The sequence below is a fragment of the Opisthocomus hoazin genome, chromosome 11 (genome assembly GCF_030867145.1).
Source record: "Opisthocomus hoazin isolate bOpiHoa1 chromosome 11, bOpiHoa1.hap1, whole genome shotgun sequence".
NCBI classification, from domain to species: Eukaryota; Metazoa; Chordata; class Aves; order Opisthocomiformes; family Opisthocomidae; genus Opisthocomus; species Opisthocomus hoazin.
In genome coordinates, this window is record NC_134424.1 from 15,052,856 (window position 1) to 15,078,121 (window position 25,266).

General features: G+C 36.3%; 1 protein-coding gene across 14 annotated transcripts in view; it reads left to right on the top strand.

Moving 5' to 3' along the window:
- ERC2 (ELKS/RAB6-interacting/CAST family member 2) overlaps window positions 1-25,266 on the top strand; it is a 557,034-nt gene that overhangs the window by 258,439 nt on the left and 273,329 nt on the right. For 9 of the 14 annotated variants that reach the window (XM_075432855.1, XM_075432854.1, XM_075432857.1 and 6 more), the window contains 2 exons: window positions 5,077-5,106; window positions 5,963-6,156. In XM_075432855.1, coding sequence (XP_075288970.1) covers window positions 5,077-5,106; window positions 5,963-6,156 — 224 coding nt within the window. The remainder of the gene's footprint in view (window positions 1-5,076; window positions 5,107-5,962; window positions 6,157-25,266) is intronic. The other 5 variants (XM_075432861.1, XM_075432866.1, XM_075432868.1 and 2 more) reach the window with 1 other exon arrangement.

Consider the following 25,266-nt stretch of genomic DNA (forward strand, 5'->3'; position numbering starts at 1 on the left):
AACAGCAATTTGCAAGCTATAGTTTACACAGTAATCATAGTTGGAATTACCATGTTATTGAGATAGTATATACAGAAGAACTGGTTTTGTAGCTTAAGCAATGTGATACTATGCATTAGGGAAGGTGTTGCCTTCATGGAAGTCAATGGGAATTTTGCCATTAATGTCAGCGGGCCAGGATTCCAGCTTTGGAGTCTATTATTGCTGAGTTTTGTAGCTTCTAACCATGTGATGGATATGTCATGACTTATGTATGGTGAAAGAGAGTCCCACAGAAGGTGCTGTATTTACTTTAAAAGTTACTGGCTAACTGTTCTTAGAATCCAGTCATAAATTGATTGGAAGTAGAATAAGACCTGATATTATGGCCTCTACCACCCAGCACACTGTTGGTCAAAGAGCTTTTCCCTTTGAACAATAAACCCATTTTTTCTGTATCATCTTGGTTCACCTGTGTGGTAGTTATGTTTCTATTCATATCATTTGCACTCCTACTGTGCATGTCTTTTCAGACTGGAGTGTTTTTTTGTGTTAGTTTTTCTCTTGATTTTGTAAATGTTTTCCAGTCATTATTTCAGTATTAGATAGTCTGCTGTGTGGAATTCATTTGTTACTTCCCAGTCTATTTATGTGTGGTATTCCAAAGTCAGTCAGTCATTCTTTTTATTTTTTCTGCCTTTATGTGCTTAATACTGAAAAGGACAGCCTGTTGGCAGTTCCAAAATCATGGGAGCAAGATCTTTTTCCTTTGGCACCAGGCAGCAATTGTAATATATCCATGAGACAGGTTTTCTTAAATAAACTTTTCTTGCTCATCTTCTTTCTTCTTCCACTTGGGTATATCAGTCTACTTTTAACAATGTTAGTAGTAATGATCTTCCTCTCGCCCAAAACCACCTGAGGTCTTGACATGAAATTGTGTTTCGATTGAAGTCAATGGCAGTGTATTCTTTGAATTCCACAAGGCCAAGATTTCACTTTTGTTCTTTGAGATGGCATAATAGCAGCTACTTGAAACTTTTTTTTTGTACCACAATTAATTTTGATACTTTATTTAATAGAATGTTTCCTTGCCACATTTTTTTTTGTTTGAGAATAATAATGTTACAAAAAAACAGATGGCAATCGAATCTTAAAATACTGATGTTTTAATGCTGTTTTGTTTACATGTGTCAGAGAAATAACAGTCTCTGAGTAGACCTCTTTTACCCCGTGCCGTAATAGAGCATTTTTTTTGTGGTGGAATGTGTTTTTTCTACTAGGTCACACAAGTACTAACTCCAAGACTGTCATTTATTGCTGAATCTAATGTTTTTGAAATACAGCAATGCATAGAAGTATTTTATTCTTATAGCATTATACCATGTATGTACACAAATACACCTTTAGGTACCAAAGTGGAGATGATATGGAAGGGGTGCAAATTGTGCATATTCTATAGTATAGTATTTCAAAATGTATTCACCTGTATGAATAAGATGTAAACAGAATTGGGTGCGCATTTCTTCTTTTGAAAGCTGAACTTTTAAAAATACCTAATGAATTCTTGTGAAAAATTGATTATAAGAAGTTACATGATTGTTTTTGTCCTGTAATGAAAATATGATGATGTACTTAGTTTGGAGTTCTGGTGAAGCTTTTTCTGAATAGTGAAGACTTCATTTGCCAAATGCTCCATTGGAGCAATGTCAGATTAAAATTTAAAGTGCTTACAGAATCCACTCTGAATTGCTTAGAGCAGTCCCTGAAGTTAAATAAAAATCTTTGAATTTTAAGGAGACTACAAAAAAATTAAGGTGGCAGCAATTTTTTTTAGTCTATTATTGAAAATAATAAAATTTGAAGGATCTTAGAAAGTAATTTATTGCATGTAAATTCTGCTGTTCCATTTTTTAATTAAGTACTTGGTTGATTTCTGTGTATGTTTGTGTCTGAAGCTTTAAAAATTAAATACTATATCTATTCATCCATTTCTGTTATGCAGAATAGTGCATATATGATTGTACCATAAAATTTTAATTGACTAAGTAATTCATGTTGCATGTCTGTACCACACTGTTACGGTGTTTCTAAAGAAAATTTGTGGTTTAGATAAAGAAATGTTACTTCTAAAGTATTTGCAGTACTTCCTAAGCAAATATCAGAATAGATATACATAATTACTGTAAAAATTAGTGAAATTCTAATAGTAGAGTGAGATGCTATTTTTATTGAATTGCAAAAATAACATACAACAAAGTCACAAGTGACAGACAAAACATCATAAACCAAGCGTGCTAGTTTGAAACTAGCCTAATCTGCACAGACAAGTGTTATCATTTACAGGTACAGGTTAAGAGATTAATTACTGCTGAAAATATGCACGAACCAGTCACTCTTACCTGTAAAAACCCCCATAAAACCAGAAAATGTATTCTTTCCAAGAAAGCAGAGACCTTAGGGAGAAAAAGAGGGACAGAAATGAAAAAAAAAGGATAGAAGAGAGGACAGCAGTAACAGGTAGAGACTTTCTGATTCATGGGATAACCATGCAGCTTCGGGTGAGAAGTGATCCAAGCTGGTCTCCCACAGCCTGCAAAAAAGCCAAAGAAATGTGCCCTGTCCGAGTGGGAGCAGGGTCAATATCAGCTGAGCTGCCTTTCATCTCCTTTGGGCCTACTGTTTGACCTCAAAAGTCAAGTTCCATCTGTCAGCAAACCACCCCTGATCTGTATATAACAATTAAAAAAGAGCATCGAGTTCAAATCCAAACACATCTTTCAAAGCCATAAAATATAATAGGGCTTTTATAAGTAATTCTGTGCCTTTGTCCTGGGAATGTCGGATGGGCTGTGTTTTGCTCTCTTGTCGCATCAGCAGCTTTCTTTACAACGTGAGGATTCCCTTCAAGGGACTCGTTGCAAGTTAGAGTACCACCTGCAGAAAGCTCTTTTTAAAAATGTTTTATGTTCTTGCTCTCCCTTTTTAACTGACTTTCCTTTCCTTCTTCTTTAAGGCAATGTCCTTGTAGAAATCTTCTTCCTGCCAACAGTCAAAAAATATTCTATAGGAAGTGCTTGTAAAATTAGAGGCAACCAACTTAATTGGTGGTTTGCGATACTGGGATCTTTTTGTTTGTTTGTTTTAAAGTTTATAATAAACTTACACTTGTCTTTGAACTGAATCCTAATATTGATGTATATGTGACATTATGGGTAACTGTGCTGCACCTCAAAACCCTCTATAGGTTGGATACTTAATCATTTTGGATTTAAACATATCTTGTAGGTTCTGCTTCATATTGGGAACTATAGGGAAATAAAGTGACCAAGCTTTTTACTTTTTGTTTTCCAAAAACATATCCCATAAATAGGGAATGGAATGAGTACCATAGAAAACACAAGAACTGAAAACACTTTTGCAACTTAACATGAATTTCCTTAGCATGCTGTTGAGCAAGGATTATAGGGCTAAACTGAAGAATACAGTTTATTATTTCAGGTGATGTTTCAGTTATAAGCTGTGCAGTAGATAATTTGTTCAGTACATTTCTGACCTGCTGTGAGACAGCAGTATTCTGTGGCAGTAGAACATTTGGCACCTTTGTGTTGGTGACTCTGTCATGTTCTTGCCCAATTATGTATTTTCATCATAGAAAGTCCAGTGTGGCAATGAAAAGCAAAAGTAAGACCGGCTTCTCTGTCTCTTCTGCATTTCATCCTGTCCTGGGTTAAAACTATGGTAGAGGTGCATGGGGGGAAAAAATTTGAGCTGAAGCCAAATGTCCCTGTGTGCTAAAGTGAAGAAAATACTGATTAGAGGCAGGAAGGCGGGTGTTTTGCCTGTTTATAAAATGATGGAAGCAAGGCTGGTGAAAAAATGAATTTTACCCTAAAATGAACAGAAGGGAAAGAAAGGTGGCAGGGAGGAATATGAAAGAGTGATCGCCTATAGAGGGAAACTGTGAAATTCTGGATTTGCACTTAGGAGAGGAGGAGAAATCTGAAGAGCAATGGAGAACAACATGCCCTTTGCATAGTTTTCTTAGTACCTTGAAGGTGGGAGTTGGATTATGTTCTTTTTTTTTTCACTAGGGTGAATTTACCTTTACCAACATACGGAATTATTTTTCTTTGTTGTAAAAGAACACTTAGTGTTCATTTTGGAGAGATAATACATTGTCTAATTTCTCAATAGAGCTGATGGAAAATTGAAGTGGTCTGCAGCTGGACATTGGTACACAGTCACATAATTGGGCTAGAGTCTGAGTATTACATTTACTTCAAAAATTACAAAGCTAGCTGATAGTAAATTTCTTGACACAATTAACACCCAATATGAAATAAATCAAAGTTTATGTTTAAAGCAGGAAGATTTGTGACTATGAAAAGGAATCTGTTGCTAGCATCTCACCCAAAGAGTAAAATTGAGATACTGTTGGGATGTTACCTTGAAACGAGCTCTGTCTTAGGGAGGTCCTGTGTCTGCATACAGTTCAGGGCTGGAGCGTGTATTATTATCCAAAATAGAGAATTTGAAGAGCAAGGCCAGTAAGTTTAGTAGGCTTCTCATGTCATTCCCGTGGCTTATTTTGGTAACCAAATATATCTTCTGAAGAACAATCTCACAGTGGGATAGATAGCACTTATAATCTACTATCTTTTTTCTTATTATCCTCATGCTTAAATTATATGTTACATGCAACTCCCCCTAAGTTTCTCCCCTAGTAATTTCATTTTTTTAATTCTTGTATTTATACTGAACCCAGACTTGTTCTTTATTTATACAGAAAATTTTAACCATTGCAAAGAATATGAACCTTCTAGTATCTGTAGTTTGTATTAATTCTTTCCAAAACTCGCATGTTTCATTTTGATCTGCATTTCTCTCATTGCTTGCTTGCATTGTCTATTCCCTGAAATTAAGAAGATTAAGTCCACATCTTCCCTGCATAATAAGATAGTTGGAGGACCTTCAGTTCTAAATATCTTGAATTTCCGTAGAATTCCTGTATGTTAAGAGAATGTTATCTGAATTTTCTATGTTTAATGTGCACTGCCTTAAACTACTTGTTTTTTCCTTGCCTGCTCTTTCAAGATGCCAATTAGGAATAATGGGAAGCAAGGGGTAGGCTAAACATTGCAGTGCATTGTTGTTTCCATCTGTCTGTGATTATTACAGCCAACAGTTTAAAGCACTTGACGCTAGATCATGCTCCCATTGAAGTTAATTAGGTTTTTGCCGTTAGGTTTGATGGGAGTAAGATTGGGTTCTGCACTGTTGTTGTTGTATTCATTGCGTTCTTTTTTGTCTGTGAAACTGCCACCCATCCATGCATGTGTTTGCCAGGTTTGTGTCATTTTCACCGATGGGCTTGTTCTTCTGATGTTTCAGGTTAAGTATTGATGATAAGAGAAAAAGGATTATTGGGTAAAACGTCTGCTGAAAGCAACTTTTTAGTTTTATTGGTCTGTCCTTTAAAAACAGCACTGCATAAAAACAATTTCTTCCGTTTAAATTCTTCATATCAAACTGCATTTGAAACATCTGGTGATATAAATTACAGTATGTACATACGTATCTTTGTGTATATATATACATGGACAAAGTGTATGTATATACGGGGAAAGAGAAAGAATATGATTTATTAAGAAATTGTCTATGTATGTGAAATGGCTTAAAAGTTTAATGTGAATTAAATTAATTACAAGGTGACTTTTTATTTTTAAAAACACCCTGTAATATGTAAAAAACTGTAATGAATCTCCTCCCCCTTCAGGATGCTAGCATTTAACTATTATTTTAGATTATGAAGGTGTTTTCATTCCTTTTTATAAAGCTTCTGTAGAAAATACTGTCATCGGACAGAAATACCCATAATCCTTTTTAATGAAAATTTGAACTCCGAGACTGAAGAAGCAAAGCTCTTAAAGCTATATAAATTATTGTCATCCTTATTTTTTTAAAAATATTGATTCTGAAGGCTCATGAGGCTGAAGAGGAGGCACGGATGAATCCAGAATTTGCAGACAGAATGAAACAGCTTGACAAAGAGGCATCGTACTATAGAGAAGAATGTGGCAAAGCTCAGGCTGAGGTTGACAGACTTCTAGAAATACTCAAGGAAGTAGAGAATGAGAAGAATGACAAAGATAAGAAAATTGCTGAGTTAGAAAGGTAATTCTTGTATTATTTGTCTTACATTGAGTGGCTTTTTTATTTACTTGATCTTCATTGCAGACCAGAGAAGTTAAGAGTAGAATATGTTTTTTAACAGAATATTTGATATGTCTTGTAAAATTGAATCAGAAATGAAGAAAAAAAAGGCTACCTGGGAACTGCATCTCCTGTCTGCTGACTTTGGAACTATTTAAGGTTTCTAATTTTTAGTAGTCTTCATAACAGGAACACATATAGGAAAAGCCATAGGCAATTTACAGTGACAACAAGCCTTCCAGAAAACCTTGTTGGGCAATAACCCTGTCTTTCTTGTAACTGGTAAATCAAAACTGTCCCCACACTTTTTTTGTCAGTGTGAACAGCATCACTAGTTCTCAGAGCTCCTGAAAAGTATTGGTAAGTATTTCTAACCAGTCTCATGACTACTTAATTATAGTTGTAGCTATTTCTCAGTGTTTCTGTAGTCTTTGTCCGCTACAAATGAATATTTTCTGGTGGTGATTAGGCAGTGTTTGTCTTATTGCCGGAAAGGTTGTACAGTCTTTCTTTAATGGAGAAATGAGGATTTTGGGATCCATTTGTTTCACACCCTTATAATGATGTTATTCTTGGAACCTTCTCCCATATGGTATGGTGCAATTTATTTCATTGATAAGCAATTTATGTGGATCTGATTTCTTTGTTCCCTTCTTGTACTTAACCACTCTTAGGTAAAAAAGAAGGAATTTTATGTTTTCAGATATTTTATATAATTGTTTTCTGGTGATCAAGTCAGAAGAAAAACTCTTCATGGTTCCAAAAGAGAAGTTGAAGGGATCTTGTTGTTGTGGTTACTGCTGTAGTGCCAGTAATGATAGCACTGCTCTGTCCCATTAGGGAGAATTACCATGAAAGAGTGGAAATGTTGGTTATCTTCACAGAATCATAGAATCACAGAATAGTAGGGGTTGGAAGGGACCTCTGTGGGTCATCTAGTCCAACCCTCCTGCCGAAGCAGGGTCACCTACAGCAGGCTGTAGAGGACCTTGTCCAGGCGGGTCTTGAATATCTCTAGAGAAGGAGACTCCACAACCTCCCTGGGCAGCCTGTTCCAGTGCTCCATCACCCTCAGAGTGAAGAAGTTCTTCCTCATGTTCAGACGGAACTTCCTGTGTTTCAGTTTGTGCCCATTGCCCCTTGTCCTGTCGCTGGGCACCACTGAAAAGAGCTTGGCCCCATCCTCCTGACGCCCACCCTTGAGATATTTATAAGCATTTATTAGGTCCCCTCGCAGCCTTCTCTTCTTCAGGCTGAACAAGCCCAGCTCCCTCAGCCTCTCCTCGTAGGAGAGATGTTCCAGTCCCCTCATCATCCTTGTAGCCCTCCGCTGAACTCTCTCCAGTAGCTCCTCATCTTTCTTGAATTGGGGAGCCCAGAACTGGACAGAGTACTGCAGATGAGGCCTCACTAGGGCAGTGTAGAGGGGAAGGAGAACCTCCCTTGTCCTGCTGGCCACACTCTTCTTGATGCACCCCAGGATGCCATTGGCTTTCTTGGCAGCCAGGGCACACTGCTGGCTCATGGTTAACCTGTTGTCCACCAGCACACCCAGGTCCCTCTCCGCAGAGCTGCTCTCCAGCAGGTCCACCCCAAGCCTGTACTGATGCATGAGGTTGTTCCTCCCCAGGTGCAGGACCCTGCATTTGTCTTTGTTGAACCTCATCAGGTTCCTCTCTGCCCAGCTTTCCAGCCTATCCAGGTCACGCTGAATGGCAGCACAGCCTTCTGGTGTGTCTACCACACCTCCCAGTTTGGTGTCATCAGCAAACTTGCTGAGGGTACATTCTAACTCTTCATCCAGGTCGTTGATGAAGAAGTTAAACAAGACTGGGCCCAGTACTGACCCCTGGGGGACACCACTAGTTACCAGCCTCCAACTAGACTCAGCGCCGCTAATGACAACCCTCTGAGCTCTGCCATTCAGCCAGTTCTCAATCCACTTCATCGACCACTCATCCAGCCCACACTTCCTCAGCTTCCCTAGGAGGATATCATGGGAGACTGTGTCGAAAGCCTTGCTGAAGTCAAGGTAGACAACATCCATGGCTCTCCCTTTGTCTACCCAGCCAGTCATGTCATCGTAGAAAGCTATTAGATTGGTCAGGCATGATTTCCCCTTGGTGAATCCATGCTGACTACTCCTGATAACCTTCTTTTCTTCCACCTGCTTGATGATGGCCTCCAGGATAAGCTTAGGGAGAGAAAAACAGCCAGCTTGGAAAGGAAGAGGTGTAGAGTGTCTTGATGACTTATCTACCTTCACAGTTACCTGTTGCCAAAACTTATCTTTCTCTGCAGCCATTTGGCAAAAAGTTTCATAATGTAGTATATATTTACCAACAAAAGCGTCATGAGAACTGGGACCTCAAATTTAAAGTGAAAAAAGAAGATTTGTACTCAAAATGTAATTGCATGTTTATGTGAGGACAACTTTAATTAGTGGTTACCTCTCTCACCACATCAGAAGGAGTTTAGAATACTCTAGTGTTTGCACTGATTTTAATGTGTAAAGTAGATACCAGAGGAAGCTAGTGATAGAGAGTGGTCACTTTGTGCACCATGACTGTGAGTTCTGCCTAAACTCTCCAAAAGCCTAAAGCAGTGTATTGGAAAAAGGAAACATGATGAGTGAATCTGTGTGGTCAAGAAAGTGCTGCTTATTCCACGCATCAGTGCATGTACTTTAGGGGCAGTTACAAACCTAGGCTTGGAATATAGTGACTCCAGGTGTGACCAAGCTGGTGGAAACTGACTGTGTAGTTTTTACAGAAACAGTAACTGATACCCTCATTGGGCTGTAAAAACCTACTGAATTATTGTGTGACACTAGATGCAATAGTAGGCATGCTAAACTTTTGTTCAAGAGGATACTCTTGAGAGGTTTATTAAGTAGCAATCACATATGTGTTGAATGGTTGAATATTAAAATGACAATAAAGATTAAAAGATGAACATGATGAAGTAGTGAAGCTTGTGATCTAAAACTTTTAGTAAATTTTGATTTGATTTAAATATTTTACATAGAGATAAAGAATCAACATAAATCAGTAGACTTATTTAAATTGAGAATTATTGATCACCAAACAATGATTACAAAGAAACAAGAGGTGTAGAGATATTACTATGGCATTGTCAGAACACAACCTCTGTTTATTGTCTGAGAATCCTGTATGGGCTATGTAATGGACAGAATTTTCTGTTTTTGTAAAAATTTTTTTTTTATTTCAATGCACTTTTATCAGTGAAATTTTGGGACACCAATTTCCAGTGTGTTATTGTTGATGAGGGTGTTGATCCTGAAATAACTTTTCAGAAAATAATTTGGTACCACTGAGTAAGCACAGACTTTTTGAACAGAATATACTGTACTTTGAATGTGATGAAGTAGTTACGCTTTGCTATGAACCTTTAAGTGCTTTGGTATTGCTTACAATAAGATATCTGTGTCATGACCAGCTAAGGAGAGTAGTATGTTGCAATTTTTTTGAATTATCATGCACTAAGATTTATTTGTGAATTCTGTTAACTTCAATGCAGTTTCTCACTTGATTTAACTTATGTACAGCTTTCAATATTAATTCCAAATTCATGTACACATGGTATATGTAAGTTAATTATTGTAAACTAGGGGAAAACCAAGGATTCACGTAAAAATTATCTATTATTGATTTCATCAGCTGAAGTTACTGCCTTTACTTGGTAATGGAGTCTTAAAGCTGCTTTCCACCATGTATAAGCACAGGCACAAATTTGTTGATGAGTACAGTAAGGCTAGCAATCTGCCTGTAATGTAAAAGTGTAATAGGGAAATATTTTTAGAGAGTGGGTATCTAACCCTTCTTACTAATCAGGCCCACCTTAGGTTTCTCTAAAATTGAATTTATTTTCTCTTTCTTATTTTCTGAAAACATTGGCCTAAAGATCTAAATCTGTATATAACTGTGCCACCTGTTGGTGTCCCTAGGGGGGGAACTTTGATGTTGAAATTCCCCTTTCTAGGGGGTTAGGTGGAGTGTAAATTGCTGTAACATTTTATGAAGTGCTACTACTTTCTCAGCTTGTAATGACTACTTGATTGGCTCATTATTGAAGGAAAGAGGTGGAGCCAAAGCTCAGTTTACCCACTTTATGGGAATAAAGCATTGTGAAAATGACTGAACTTTAGCAGAGCGTATTTGAAAGTATTCTTTCCTTCTTGTCCCACTGTTTTGTAATTCATAAAAGGTACTCTAAGTTGCTATTTGCTCTCCTTACTTTTTCTCCTTCTTTTTTTCTTGTTCGGAAACAGCTTATCTTCAACATTTCCCCTAAATTCAGATGTAAGGGCCTCTCTGGGGTTTTGTAGGAAAATCAGTGCTCTTTTGAAATGTACTTGGTGTTAATAGCTTGTTGGGATCCATGTTTGCTGCTGTGCCAACACCTTTACATTGCATGATAATGACAACAAGATAAATTCTCAAAATTTACAAACATAAATTTCTGAGAGTCATAATCTATAGTATTGCAATCTATGGTGTCTTCACAATATTTGCTATATTGATGTATAAATTCATCAGCATAATGAGGTGTACTTGTATAAATCAGTTTGAATAGTAAAAACATTTGTAATAAACTTACCATTTAAAAATTCAAACAAGAATTAAAACCAGGTGATGAACACTGATATTCTGCTGTCTGTCAGAAAGTATTGACGCAGAAAGTGCTTCAGGATATGGGCCATTAAATTGATAAGTGTGTGCTATTTGGCGGATGAACATTATTAATAATACTGAAGAAGCTTTCAGATGAATGGTGATTCTTTTGGTTTTAATGTGATTTTCTTGCTTCAGAAACTATCACACTTCTGAGTTGCATCACTTAAGATTCGTGAGTCATACTATTCCTCCTGTATAAAAACATGTTGATCTGTTTCTTGAATTACTCCATATACATTAATTTTGTATTTTATAACTTCTTATTACTGCATAGGAGAATCAATTCCTCCTCCTCTACTAAAGCTGTTTGATAACTTTTATTGCATCTTTCATGATTTATCTGTTTATAATGAGAACAGAGTAAAATTAAATGCAGTATATCCCAGCATAATGTACTTTCAGTAAACTTCGCTTGGTGGTTTTCTTTGGTTTTCTTGATGAAGGAAATGTGGTGTGGTTTTTTTTCGTTTGGATTTTTTTTTGCTAATGTAAGTGAAACTGGGTAAGATAGTGATCAGCTTAAATTTTATTGTGAAGGGCCTAGCCAAAGAGAGGTAACTGTGGCTGAAACAGAACTGTCAGGATGGAAGGAGTATATTGTTTAGTGCTTTTATTAATGGTGTTAGGATGAAAAGTATATTTGTGAAGTATGCTAGGGAGTATGAATCATGAAACTAAGTGAAATACAATAATACAAAATGCATGATTGTGAAGTTAGGACCAGTAAGACTGCCTGCTGTAAGCTGAGGATAATCCTTGGTACAGTTTAGGAAGAGAAAGATTGGGTGAATTTGCTTATGGCAGTGTCATTAGGAGCCATCTAAATAATGAAGCAGACATCTAAACAATGAGGTGCGAATCCTCATATGTCAGAATAAATGTCGACAGTAAGGATAGGAAGGTATTAATGTCATCGAGTCCTAGCAAGACTCCATGTGGAACACAGCTGTATACTTCCCATCAGTCATATTTGAGAAGGTTGAATCAAAACTGGAAACAGGTGCAGCGGGGGCTGGTAGGATAATTAAAGGAATGGAGTGCTTCTGTCAGAGGAGTAGTCTCAACAACAGCAGTTTGTTTCTTTGGCAAAACAAAGGCTTGGTCTGAATGCCTGTTCTCTATAAAGACGTGAAAGGGATAAGCACTGCGGTGAAGTAAGAGTGATTTCAGTAAAAGAGTGTTGGTACATAATACAGTGGATGTAAATTAATATATTTAGTCTGAAAAGAGAAAGAAAGTGATGAAAACGTAGTGTAGATTGCAAAAGCTTGGATCTGCTTTTCTCCAGTGGTGTGTTGGATGGTCGGTCATTTACTTGATTGAGTGTAGCTTTTCAGCAAAGCTTACAACAATATGGAAGTTCATTTAAAAATACTGTACTATCTGAGACAAACCCAGTCTGTTTTTAAACAAGAAGTTCGGGGTTTTGTTATCCACTTCTTGTATGAAGTGATAAGTTTTGGGTAATAACACTATAGGTGCGCATTTAAGCTCTTGAGATGTTCAGACTACAATTAATTCATTCTGACTTGTTTTAGATTTAAATTCTGATGAAAATAAGTCCACAGAGCACTGACAATTCATTTCATAAATGACAAAACATCAGCATATGGAATAATTGCATTATAAAAAACTATTTTTGTGGCTTTTAAAAAATTTCCTTTTCATAAGTGAACGAAAACCTGTGCACCAGTGACAGCTTTAAGGATTAGTCTAGCTGGGTGTCAGGCAGGGATTTTTTTTGTCTTACTTAATTGAAAGGGCTTGTTAGGTATGTTTTAACAAATAAGTTATCAAGCCTTGGAGTATTTTCAGTGATGAAGTATTAACCTTATTCTTCAGAATGAAGAAAAAAATTGCTGTCAGCATTAGAAGTGGCTGAATTTCCGGGATGGGGGGTGGGGAGCGACATGACACAAATCTCTGTCACTGATTATTAGGTGCAGTGCTTTGTGAACTTCTAAATGATACCTTTGAACAAGCTGCCAAATTGTTTAGCTGTTTTGGCTTTCATGGGAAGACTTCATGAATGTGGGTCACCAAATCTATGTCGATTCAAAAAAAGACTTTGTGGTATATGATGAGACATTTGTGTGGCAGCGAAAACTACCAATATCCAGCTAATTTATTTGTTCTGTTCAGTGTGTGTATGCATTCGGGTGGTTATAAATATGGATGGCTTTCCACAGTCCACAAATGACAAGATGCCATTTTATTGTAAAAATTCTGTTTTATTCAGTGCACAGCAAGGATATACGGCTACAGAAATTTTATTTTACTTCTCGCTTTCCCTTTGCCTTCCTTTTCTTTTTTCGAATAAAATCTGCTGATATGACATCTGCTTGTTACATTTTTAAAGAACTAATATGTTCCTTCCTTTATTCTTTTTTTGCTGTCTTCCTCCCTATCTGTTTTTCTCCAAACTGCTGCTTTCATCCCTACTCCAACCAGCTTGACTTCCAGGTCAGTATTTACTGCTCTCCTACTTAATTACTCCTTCTGCAATGAAGATTTTCATGGATGCTTCAGTTGCTTGGCCATTTTGATTCCATATTAATAACTTCTGTTTGTCTTTTTTGGTTTTTGTTTTTATTCTGCTTGTCCCTGTTGTGAAGTTTTTGGTCATTCCATTTCTAGATCAGAAACTTTACAGAAAAGGAATGCATTTGTCAAGAGTCTGTAAGAAAAAAATGTTTATTAACAACATACTGAATTCATATGTTGTTTTGTGTGAAGATTTTTTTCTTCTTTCAGTTTTATTGTCTTTGTACAGGGAATTCAACACTGGGAATAACTTTGGTAGACAACCCAACCCTGTAGGGATAGAACAATAATGATAGTATACAGAGAGATTTATACCTAAGATCAGAGACTTAATACTTTACCATCATCCCTTTCCCTGTTACTACAAAACATAATAGGATCAGTTGGAGTCGTTCAGCTTCTGGTTCAGAAACTTCTAGCCATTTCTGCTGGTTCCAGGTATCAGGTTGTCAAGCAGCACATTTGTCTGTAATCATGGAAAATGTCCAGTCTGCATTTATAATGTGTTCAGATCTGAAGTTTTCAGAATTTTTATGTCAATGTATACTTTTTTGTACAGCATTGTTCTGTATTCATATAGAAGCAGAGCTTGCCATTTTGGGAGAGTTTTGGTATTTTAGTCTCTATAACAAGCAGAGTCCGCATTTCACAGTTCAGACGTGTCAGAGAAGTATCTGATGTGGATGCCTTTGAACTGTATGGCAAAAGATGTCTTATTATGAAAAGACTGACAAGACAAGAGGGTTTTTTTCCTGATGTGCTTTAATGCACATCACGATCGGAAGCAACTTTCCAGCTGGAAAATTTTATTTCTGAAATTTGAGGCTTATTGATTGCAGTAATGGATTGGATGAACACTTTCTTTTTATTGTTTATCTACGAAAAACACATTTTAATGTGCTTGAATGGATAGTTATTACACCTGAATTATAAAAAAAAAACCCCAAACTTAAACGATTTATTTTCAGAATTGATCTTTCTTCCAGAAATTAAAAGCATTAACTCCAGAGTTGGCTGTGATGAAATTATTGTCTGAGTGTGACCACTCTGGCATTTTTATCAGAAAATACCCAACATTGATTGAAAATATCTCTAGCCAGAGAGAGCTTAGAGAGGTATTACGCTATGCGGTTGTCATTATGGTTGATTTCACTGGCTTTCAAAGATTGGTATGCAGAAACATTTGTTCAGCAGTTGGAGGTGCAATTTCTGTTATGTTTTATTGACCTAAAAAACCACTTGACCTTGTTGAAGCAAAATGTCCTCATAATCCTGCCAACTTTCGTCCCTAGAGTTTTATTTAAGTTGTAGCGTATGATTAGAGTTTATTGTGGGATTTTAGTGAAGTGTTAAATTTTCGCAGCTTGAATCATCATTAAGGTCTAAATTTAATTTAAGAAACAGATCTATTAATTTCTTTAACTTCTGCTAATCAATATTTTCTTAGCTGTCATTTTATTCATCCGTATTTACACGGGGTTAGAATGATTAGAAAAATGCTGTGCCTGTTTTGTAACATCATGGGCTATTGGTACTGATGGCAAACAAGAAAATCAGATACATTGGCATAAACACCACTGGCCATGGGCATCTACGTCTATAATAAAGAAATGTTCTGAGCCCAAGAATCAGTACAGTGACATTATTTTTTTTCATTTAGGTTACAGCAGGTTATAAAGTCCCCAAACTTTTCTGCTTGCAAGTAAAGAGGAAATGGATATTTTTTCTGTTGATATACTGACCAGTGCTGGAAATTTTCCCACCAGCCTCTGATATTGGCCTTTCTAATTATTTCTGGGGGGGCCTAGAGCTCAATGACATGTGTGAAGCAAGGTTTAACGGAGTTTTAAATTTAACTTACGAGCCTTCCACAGTTTTGTCAAATGTCAGTTTGATGGTTCCAAGGGCAGAGTGATATGTTGTTCAAAGATAATTTCCCTGGAGAAATTGAGATAGTGTTCTAATGAAAACTGAGAGAATCTGTGATATACATTACTCTTCTGAGAGACCAGTTATTCTGAGTGAGAAGCAGTTGTCACATTGGATAAAAGACAGATTGTTGTCGTCATGTCTTTCTGTTTTAGTCTACTTGCTACATACACAGAATCAACATTTTAACATTGTGAACATTTTAATATTTAAACATTTTGAAAGAGATCAAGATTTGAGAAGAGATTATTTAGACTTATCTGATTACGTGTGTAATTTTAAATGTGTGTACATTTACATTTATTTTTGTTTAAGAAAAGTAAAATAGAAAGTTTATTTCATTGGAATTGTACTTTCTTAAAAAAACGTAAAATAATAATATACTACAGAATGAGCGGAAATCATAGTGATAAACAATAAAAAGATACAAACAGGTCTATGGGATAGCATAATGCATTGTTGTTCATTTTTATCTGACTCCTGAATCTGTCCAGTTCTATACTTTGCCCTTTCAATTTGCATAAAGGGATGTAGAGGTTAAAATAATAATTTCTGAGATAACTAGAAATAGTTTATTTAAGTAAGGAAGGATATTTTGTAATTTCTCAGTGATGTACCTTTTTTTGGTTTTGATTTGAAGTGTAAATACTCTGTGGAAGTACATGGATATGCAGCATAAACTGGATATGAGGAGGAAAGAGCTCTGCCTCTCAGAAGGAAAAATATCCGCTTTGGATTGGGTTGGACCTGTCACCACAATTCTGTGTTGGGGAAGAAAGAACACAAGGAACTGTCACTCTTTCCATTTCATGATTACTAGTTTTAAGGCAGAGCAATATTTCTTACGCTTCTCTAGACTGGCTGCTTCCACAAGTTTTCCCCAAGGGGAAGAGCCACAGAGCATATTTCTTTATCGCTTGAATGTGTGAATACAGTAGCCATACAGCACTCCTCTGGGGAGCTTGGTGACTGCCTGGGTGCAATGCTTTCAGGATTCCCTGTGTGCAGTGGAGGGATGTGTGAGTGAAGAATCGTCATGAGATAGCACAGCTTACCCTCAAAAAGCTGTGACTGAAAAGAGACAGGGGGACTAAATTTAGGAATTGGGCTGTTGGTGGAACCACTTCTTCCATTCCCATTGTTTGCTTCCATAATGCAGGAGCAACATGCGTGGACAACGTGATTGTGAATCGATTGAAATGCTCTGATCTGAATTTATAATAAGGGGAAGTTAGCATGTCAAAAAATTGTACGAAGTGTACCTGATTTATTTGGAGGTCTGAAGAGGTTACTGCAAAGTATGGAAATTTTTAATTTATGTGTTGAATGATAATGGCTGGATCAATCCCAAGAACTGCTAGGTTGAGCCAGGAGTTGCAGTTGAAAGATTTGCTTGTGAAGGAAGTTGCAATGAAATATGAAGTGCAGCAGAGGAGGTTTGATCCTGATTGCTGTCAGGCTGAGCTGGGCATGCTGTGGAGCAGTTGGATGCAGAAAATAACTGGACAGTCAGGAGTTCATGGGGTTTTTTTGTTTTGTTTGTTTTTAAAGGGGGAAAAAAAGAAAAAAGCTTACCTGGACAACAGCTGGAAAGGACCTGATGAAGCAGCAGCAGGACTGCAACTGCTTGGTTGCAAATATCAGGCAACAAACTATTTCCAGTTACTGGTTACAGTTATCGCTAATGGTATCAATTAATAAAATAGCTGAGCAAGCAATTGCCACATTAAATCAGATCAAGTACCTTTCTCATCTAGTGTCCTGTCATCAGTAGTATTTAAAAAAAAAAAAAAGAACAACATCAGAAGAAAATGCAGAACAGTCCTGGGCGTACAAGAGAGATGCGTGACAGATGAGTCTTCTGGTACGGATTTCACACATGTTCACATAAAGTGTCATCCAGCAAGAATGTGCTGAGAAAGACAGTAGTGCAGTGCCCTGTATTGGAGTTTCAGTGGTTGCAGCACAAATATGTGTTGAAACAAAGTGATATGAACCATAGTTTGGAACAGGATTTTAGTAGGTCTTTTTCATTCTTGCATTATCCTCAAGTGGATGTTTCTAGCATCTCTCTAGGGCTTTGGAGGGAACTGTGTCAGACTAAACACTTCTTAAACAAAGATTTTGGAAGACTTCCCAGACTGTGTGTTAGGTAAACCCTTTCTCCCACGTTTTTGTCTTTGAGGTGAGAAATGTTTCAGTGACTTTTGTGACACTCGCTTTATTTCTACCAGGCAGAGTTATTGGTTCTCTCAAGGCAACAGTATCTTTTTGTGGTGCATTTGGAGGAAAAATAGTTGTCACACTGAAGCACTGTCGTAATTGGAGTATTAAGAAATCTTAAACTAGGTTTCAAACAATTGAAATAATGAGATTTAAGGGGGGAGGGGAAAAAGAAAAAGAAGGAAAAAAGGGTGATTTGCATTTGTGGCTTTTTTTTTTTAATTTTTAACCCAGCAATGGAACTGCCTTGTGTTTTCTGAGACCTGTAGATCTGTGTGGGCTGCAAGCTCACTGTTTTGAGTGGAACTGAAATAGCTATGTAATCCATTGGTAACAGGAGCTGGGAATGTAATGAAAACATTGAATATAGAGCTGGTAACTCTGGGCATTACAGCGTTTTTGCATTCAACTGGAGAATTAAGGATGTGGGAATCAAATTCTTTGGAGATTTAAAAAAATATTGTTTGGTTTGGATGATTTCTTTTTTTGGTCCATTGTTTGTGCTGGTCATTTTGATTCCAGTCCTTTATATCAACAGAGAACATAGAGGGTGCTGCTTAGCTCTCCTGGTGAGTAGAGTATGAACTGTGATGTGGAGTTTGCTGTAGTCTCAGCTTTAGATGAAGGGCAGAAAGAAGATCGAGCATTCTTCTTCAGTAAGAGATAACAATATTAACTTCTTGTGATAATATTCTCTGAGACGTGTAGCAGAATAGTGGCCTTCATTACCAAAAGATAAAGTAGGTTTGGCCAAGGTTAACCAGAGAGTATTATGTTCTTCCAAATTCTCTTGTCCCAAAGGCAACAAAATTTTACTTAGTTCTTGCAAGCTTATTTCGTAAGGGAAGGTCTTAATGTCCCCTGTTACCTTCCTGGCAGCAGGGGCAATCCAGCCTCAGGGTGACAATGTTTTTCTGTCTCTCCAGGAGGCACCTACTCAAGCGTTCACTCTCATTCCATATTATAATAGACATGCTAAGGAAGCTGAGCTACTCCCATTTATGTCACTGTAGAATAGATTTTTTTTTCAGTTGCAAGATCAGATAGCACAACTGTAATAATGCAATTGTGTCACAGGGTCAGTTGTAGGGTGGTAGGTTATGTTGTTACACAGTCTAGGAGTTTAAACAATTACAAAGGGAATTAGTTCAGGCAGTTGAAGTCTTGCCCCTGCTCCTTTTCAGTGTGAAGTAGAGAGGGGAAAATAAAGTTCTTCTAGAGAGAAAAGAAAAAGGGTGAGAATAAGAACTGCTAGATTTTCTGCTTTGGAATAATGAGGGCAAGAAGGGCAAAGGTTAGACAGGATAGACAGGACTTTTTTCTATAGGATGGTAATGAGTCAGACATGCAATGAAAGGAATCCTTTGGGATTTGGGGATGAAGTATTTCTCCAAAATGTGGCTTTTATGATAACAGACATGGAAAAAAATATGGGTTTTTTTCATTTGAGTCTACCTAAACAAAAATCGAGCAATGGTTTTCCCCCCCACCCCTTAGGAAGTCTTTATTCAAAACACCTTACTCATATATGCCTATGTAGTGGTCTGTAGTAATCTGTGAGCTTTTTATGTTCATCTGTCAAATTTTCAGATTAAAAGCAGAAAGAGTCCCAAATTCAAAAGAAGCACAAGAAATGCTATTTTTTAAAATGATGTAGTAGCTTTGAAATAGAGAATGGAGCTGATTTATGCCAATGTTATACTTTGGTTCCAAACGGCTCAGTATGAGCCATGTCCTCTTTAAGGCAGGCAATCACCTGGCCACTTATATTCTCAGAATTTGGATGCATTGTGTAGTGTTATCAAATGGAATAAAGAGGCTGGCAGAGAAAGTATTACCGGTTTTGGCACCATTTTTAACAAATTTACAGATATTCATAGCAGCTCTGTCATCAGACCTTCAGAATAAATGAGAAGAAAAAGCACAAATGAAATAATTACTGTGGAGGAGGTAACATGTTAGAAGTTGTAAATTGCTGAATTATAGCTTTGGGACTTTCTTAGGCTGCGTTCTACATAGGTTGCTTGTTTTGTGGTTGGAGTATATTCTGTCAGTGGTGAATATGCCCTTGGTGTGAGTTGTGGATCAGTTTTGGTAGGGCATGACTGAAACAGTCCACACTGATGCATCTAGCCCTGCAACATATATACATTTATATGTGTTTTAAAGATTTCCTATTGGGAGAACCAGACAACGGCTTTGTACCTTTGGTTTTTCCTTTTTGCTTTTTGATACTGCAGCTGTGACATGCCTTATCTCAATGAGGAATACTGTTCTTCTGTGCAGCTCTGGACATACTAACTCTTTTCGCCCTCTTAACAAATGCACTGGCAATAGATAGTTGCATTCTGTGTTGCCTATCTCAGAAGAAACCATTGTGTACAATGGTGAGATGGTTTTGCAGTTTTGCATTCAGTAGATTTCATTTTACATGGAAAAAGGCAAAATGCTTATGAAATAAAATAGTTTTATTGTTTTATATGTTAATAAATTTTAATATGTTTTCTTCCTGTGGTTATGATCATTACTCTCTGCCATTTTATATCAGGGCATAAAGCTGGTTGAATGATTTGGCCTGGAATGTATGAGCAGTCTAGTTTCTGAGCATCATCTACATCATTAAAAAAAGGGTTAGTCCCAATATAATTTTTTGCCATCAGGGTAGAAAGAATAAAAATTAATATGAAGCTCAGCTCTGTTGGACATGCTGCCTATGTCAAAGTAATTAATTTCTTAATGGTTAGGATTATTTATTTGTTTTTTGCATTTAAGGTATTCTTTATCATCATGACAATTGTATTAGTTAACAAAAAGAAAATAAGAAAGGTTAAGAATAAGGAAAACCTCCATATTTTAAAAGACATTTGGGATTCTAATAATTCTTTAGCTTATAGAATCTGTATTTAAAAAAAACCCAACCAGAAAGTTTTTTAGTTATTTGAGGTATGTTAGGTTTTCTTTGTCATATCAGACTTTCAGCCTGTCATGGATACAGCTTTTCTTATCATGATAATACCTACTTATTTAGAAAGAGATGGTCTGTTAAAAATAAAAATAATTTTTTCAGGTAATGTTGTTAGTAATATTCCACCCAGTGCACGCCTAGAACAATAGGTGAAGATGTTTGTTTAAAATGTGTACTGCATTACATTTTAAAATATATCTTGGAGACTTTCCTGTGTTACAGAAATTACTTGTTTTGACTAAATTGTTGTATTTCATAAAATATTTTTTTTTCCTGAAAGCATTCTTTAGTAAGTTTATTGCACTCTTGATTTTTTTGTTTCTTGAGGAGTACGGGTTCCTAGCATACTGGAGAATTTTCTGATTGACTTTGACAGCTGGTCCCATTGTAATGCTGTATAATGTGATGAAAATTATTACAGAGACATATTCCTTTAGAAAACGTTTCAGATTTTGCTCTTGAGAGTATTTTGCATGTCTGCATTTTTTGGATGCTTTGAGGAAGTAAAAATCTTTATGAAATAGAGTAAAGGCTATACTGTGCATGTAACACATTTGGCTAATGCTACCAACTTTTTGGCCAAGGTACCCAGGTAGCTAATTAAAACTGGGATTTTAATGAAATAGTGTGATTTTCTATAGCTATCACAGATGAAAGCGTTGGAGTTTAGACAACAGTTACACACTACTGTGAAATGACATCTGAAAGATACATATATGCAGAAACTAAACGTTAATATTTGTCTTAAAAAGTTGGTATGAAGGAATTAAATGTACTGTAGTTAAAACTATGAGATCAATTTTTATGCTATTCCAGAAGAACAAGAAAAAAACACAAATGAACATGATTAAATGTAGTTATTACAATCAGCGATATTCATACCAGCAAGAATTTAAGTGCAGCTGCGTTTTGATATTTGTCTGTTTGCTGATCTGGGTCTCCATGGCACTGATGTCTATTTCTTACAAAGAAACTTCAATTAAAAAAATAAATAGAATGAACAGGTAGTGTAATTGATGTAAGAGCGTCTGCTGTTTGCACAGCAAGGTTTAAGGGGCTCTAGGTTCTTTAGTCCAATCTTGATAAGAGACCAAGCTATAGGGCTGTATAAGAATTCTATGTCTTCTCCCTTCACCGGCCTTGTTCGAATCTATGATATTCTAAGTGTACCTAAAGATTTAGCAGTCATTGTTTGATGGTTCTTCAGCAGTATCAGAAATCTGAGCTGCTACAGTCTATTGATTCCTGTGTTGGTAATCTAAGGCCATTTTTCTGAAAAAGCTGTTGGATGCTGAGGAAAACAAATGTTGGCATTGCTATGGTTTAGATACCTGATTTTAAGTCTAATGCCCAGTTGAGGTGGAAATGAATGGCTGTGGAGCATTCTGTGTGTTGAGAAGGGTTATCGAAAATTATCCCAGGTGGAGAATATTCAGGAAGAGGAATGGGGAATTATCACTGGCCGATTTTTACTGCAGTAGCAAAGCTGCAGTGTACTGTGTATTTACAGTTCAGAGCAATGGCTTGATCTAGGTTTAAAAATTTCATAAACTCAGTTTAATGTGCAGTAAGGTAGTTTCTAGAGAAGTATGTTATTTTATATAATATTTTCATTAGGAATAAGAGAATGTCTAATGTACTAGAAGAATCAGATTTTATTTAGAATTTTTTCTTACACCTGGTGTTCTTCATCTCTTCTTTATGAACTTCCAATATCATTGTCATCTAGTATTTATGTGACATGCGTGTTTGCTTGGTTCTGCTTCTCTGTATTGAATGATCGAATGAGTTAGAACGTGCCATGAAGTCCTTCAGGTTGTACCTGTGTAATGGAACAGAACTTGTTTCTTTTCTTTTTTTTTTTTTTTTTACTATTCAAGGTGTGCTTACATTCAAGTCCATTTTGAAGACAGCTTAGCTTCACTCTGAATTCTTTTTTGTTCATAGATGAAGCTGCTAGATACTTTATGACAATTGCTGACTGGCTATAGCCATAAGGAACACAAACAGAAATTTAATTTTTTTATCTGAGAAAGTGTTGTTGACCAGACATTTTAATGTTTCACCAAGATTAAGCATCTGTGTAAAGTGTTAGTCCTCCATGCTGCTTTTTACACTGCTTTTTTCCTCCTTGAATGTTATGAGCTCAGAACATCATTTCTTTAAGCCAAATGTGGTGTTGGCGCCACTTCAGTGTGCTCTGGACTTGGGTGCTTTAGAACTAGTTTGAAGACTGGCTTTCCAGTTACGTTAAGGTTGTAAAATTACAAACAGAGTAGCATTCGGTAACAAATAGTTCACTGGTTAAAGAATTTAGCTCGCTATAAGATAATAGATACCCAGCTTCAAAATGAACGATAACAATGTGGAAAATCAGAAAGCTGTGGACTTTGTTTTACTGTTTTGGGGCAGTTACACTATCAAACAAAGAATACTTTTGCATATTTTTTAGTACCAGAATATGATTAATGTGTGATGGTAATCAATTCTACCGCCTGCAGCATACCTTTCAGTTTTTGAGGACATATATCTTAAACAGGAATGTTTGATTTATTTTATTCTGTCTAATGAATTTTGTAGTCTTACAGCTTTAAATTGAAAAAGTGTAGCAGAACACATGAAACTAGTTCCTCATAGTAAAGAATAATGTAGACTCAACTATGCATAGCAGCATCGCTACTAGTAAACTATGTGGATATTTTATATCCTACATGGTAATGGCATATGATATTTTGTGTTGATTGTATAATGGTCCCAAATATTTTTCTATTTCTTGTGAATAATTTTTACTTATTCTAATGTTGTATTTTATTCAAAAGCATTTTAGAAACTGAGCCATATGAAAAAATACCACAGCAAGCACACTGAAAAAATATACTGGATCAAGGATTACATTTGATACATTTGCTGTTCAAAAAAAAAAAAAAAAAGAAGATAGGGAATGTGTTGTTGTATCTCCTCTGTTGAACTCCTCCTGTACCTTTAATGCAGGCCTAAAAGAAAACTACTCAGCCAGGCTTTTTAATGGTAGCATTTTATTTTCATTTCCATAGGCATGTAGTCAGTTGTGGAAGAAAGAGAGGCTATGACACAGCTTTCTTTTATTTCTTTCTCTTCAAGATTTTGCATATCACAGGCGCCAGATGTTCTCCTTTGCAGCTTTACCATGTTCTGCTTTTCAGTGTGGCATTAGACAGAAACTGAAATGGGAAGTTGTGAGAGGGAAGGGTGATGAAAGAAGCAGTTAGCATTGGCACAAAATTGAACTTCTTACAGAGATTAAATATAAATTAATTTATCATTTACTCAGCATTAGACTGGAAACCATTTTACATTTTAACAGCACAAAGTCATATTATACCAGCAAAATTTCTGCCAAATACCACATTTATATATGAAGTTCTGAAAGTCATTTTTTCTAATATTCGTTTTGGTTTTATGCTGATTAGGTCTGTGCTTACAGTTATGACATGGACCCATGAAGGAGAACTGATTTTCGCTTGGAGTTGCACAGAGCACCTGACATATATTTGAATACTTTATTTAGAAAGTCAAAGAGCATTACTCTAAATTCTTGAGGAATTTTAGTAAAAAATAGACAACTCAATAGCTAAACCCGTTATATTCTTTAAGAGTTAGAAACAAGTTTAAACTGGAACATGCAGTTTCTGGTTGATTTTTTTATTAATCTATCAGTGTAACTCTAACAGAAATATCCCTGCTGTTTTTAGCACTGTCATGTTGTTTATTATTGGTTAGCTGTGGCAGACTGCTATCTCTTTCAGAAAATTAACCTTTCTTAAAACTATGATAGAGTATTGGTGATCTATGTTATGCTCCCAGGCCTACTGAGGTAGATCTCCTGTAGGCAGGTTTCTTCTTACCATCATGTGGTATTTTTTTCGTTCTCAAGTGAACTTAATTTGGGCATTTAAACATGATGCCAGAAGTCTACCAAGAGACTGATGTAGTGCTGTACTGGTGGTCTCTTTGACCTGGGAAAAAGGTGTTGCTTCTTAGGAGTCTTGTCATTTTGTTAAAGCTATTTCTAAAGAGGAGGGAGCCTTAGCTGTATGGTTTTAGAGCTATATCTGAGTACTATAACAAATATTTGAGAATATTTAAGGAAGGTGCAGACTAAGGTCTCAAAGTCTCTAGCATTGCAAAATACTAACTCCTAACTAGAGTTGGTTCAAGCTGGAGAAGCTCAGCTGTTCATCTTCCAGTAGGTGTTTTAAGTAATATAAAAATGGTTGTACTAAAAATAAATCTAAAAAGGATGGCTTTTGATTTTTTTTTTTTTTCCTGAAACTGGTCTATTTTGTGGTAACAGTGTCTTGTTGGGGATTCTTCTTACGGTATGTACAGTCTTCAGAAATTTTATTTCTAACATTAAAAACGGAGTACAAAAGACATGCTGTAAACAGACAATCAGTTAGGCTAACCTATATTTTTGTGCCTTAACAGGCTGATGCAAACACTTGAACACAACTATAGGAAAAATCTGTTTTTCAAACAGAAGAATTCATACTTGTATTCTTAAAAAATTGTCTTTGAGCTTGATGTAATTCTTTTAAAAAGCAAAGATTTTTATTTGAATGAGTTGTACCCACTTTTAGTTTTCTAGGCAAGTTGAAGTTACTTTTTTTTTAAAAAGAATAGATTAGCTTATCTGTTATGTACTATACCTACAAACTTCTGTATGAAGTGTCT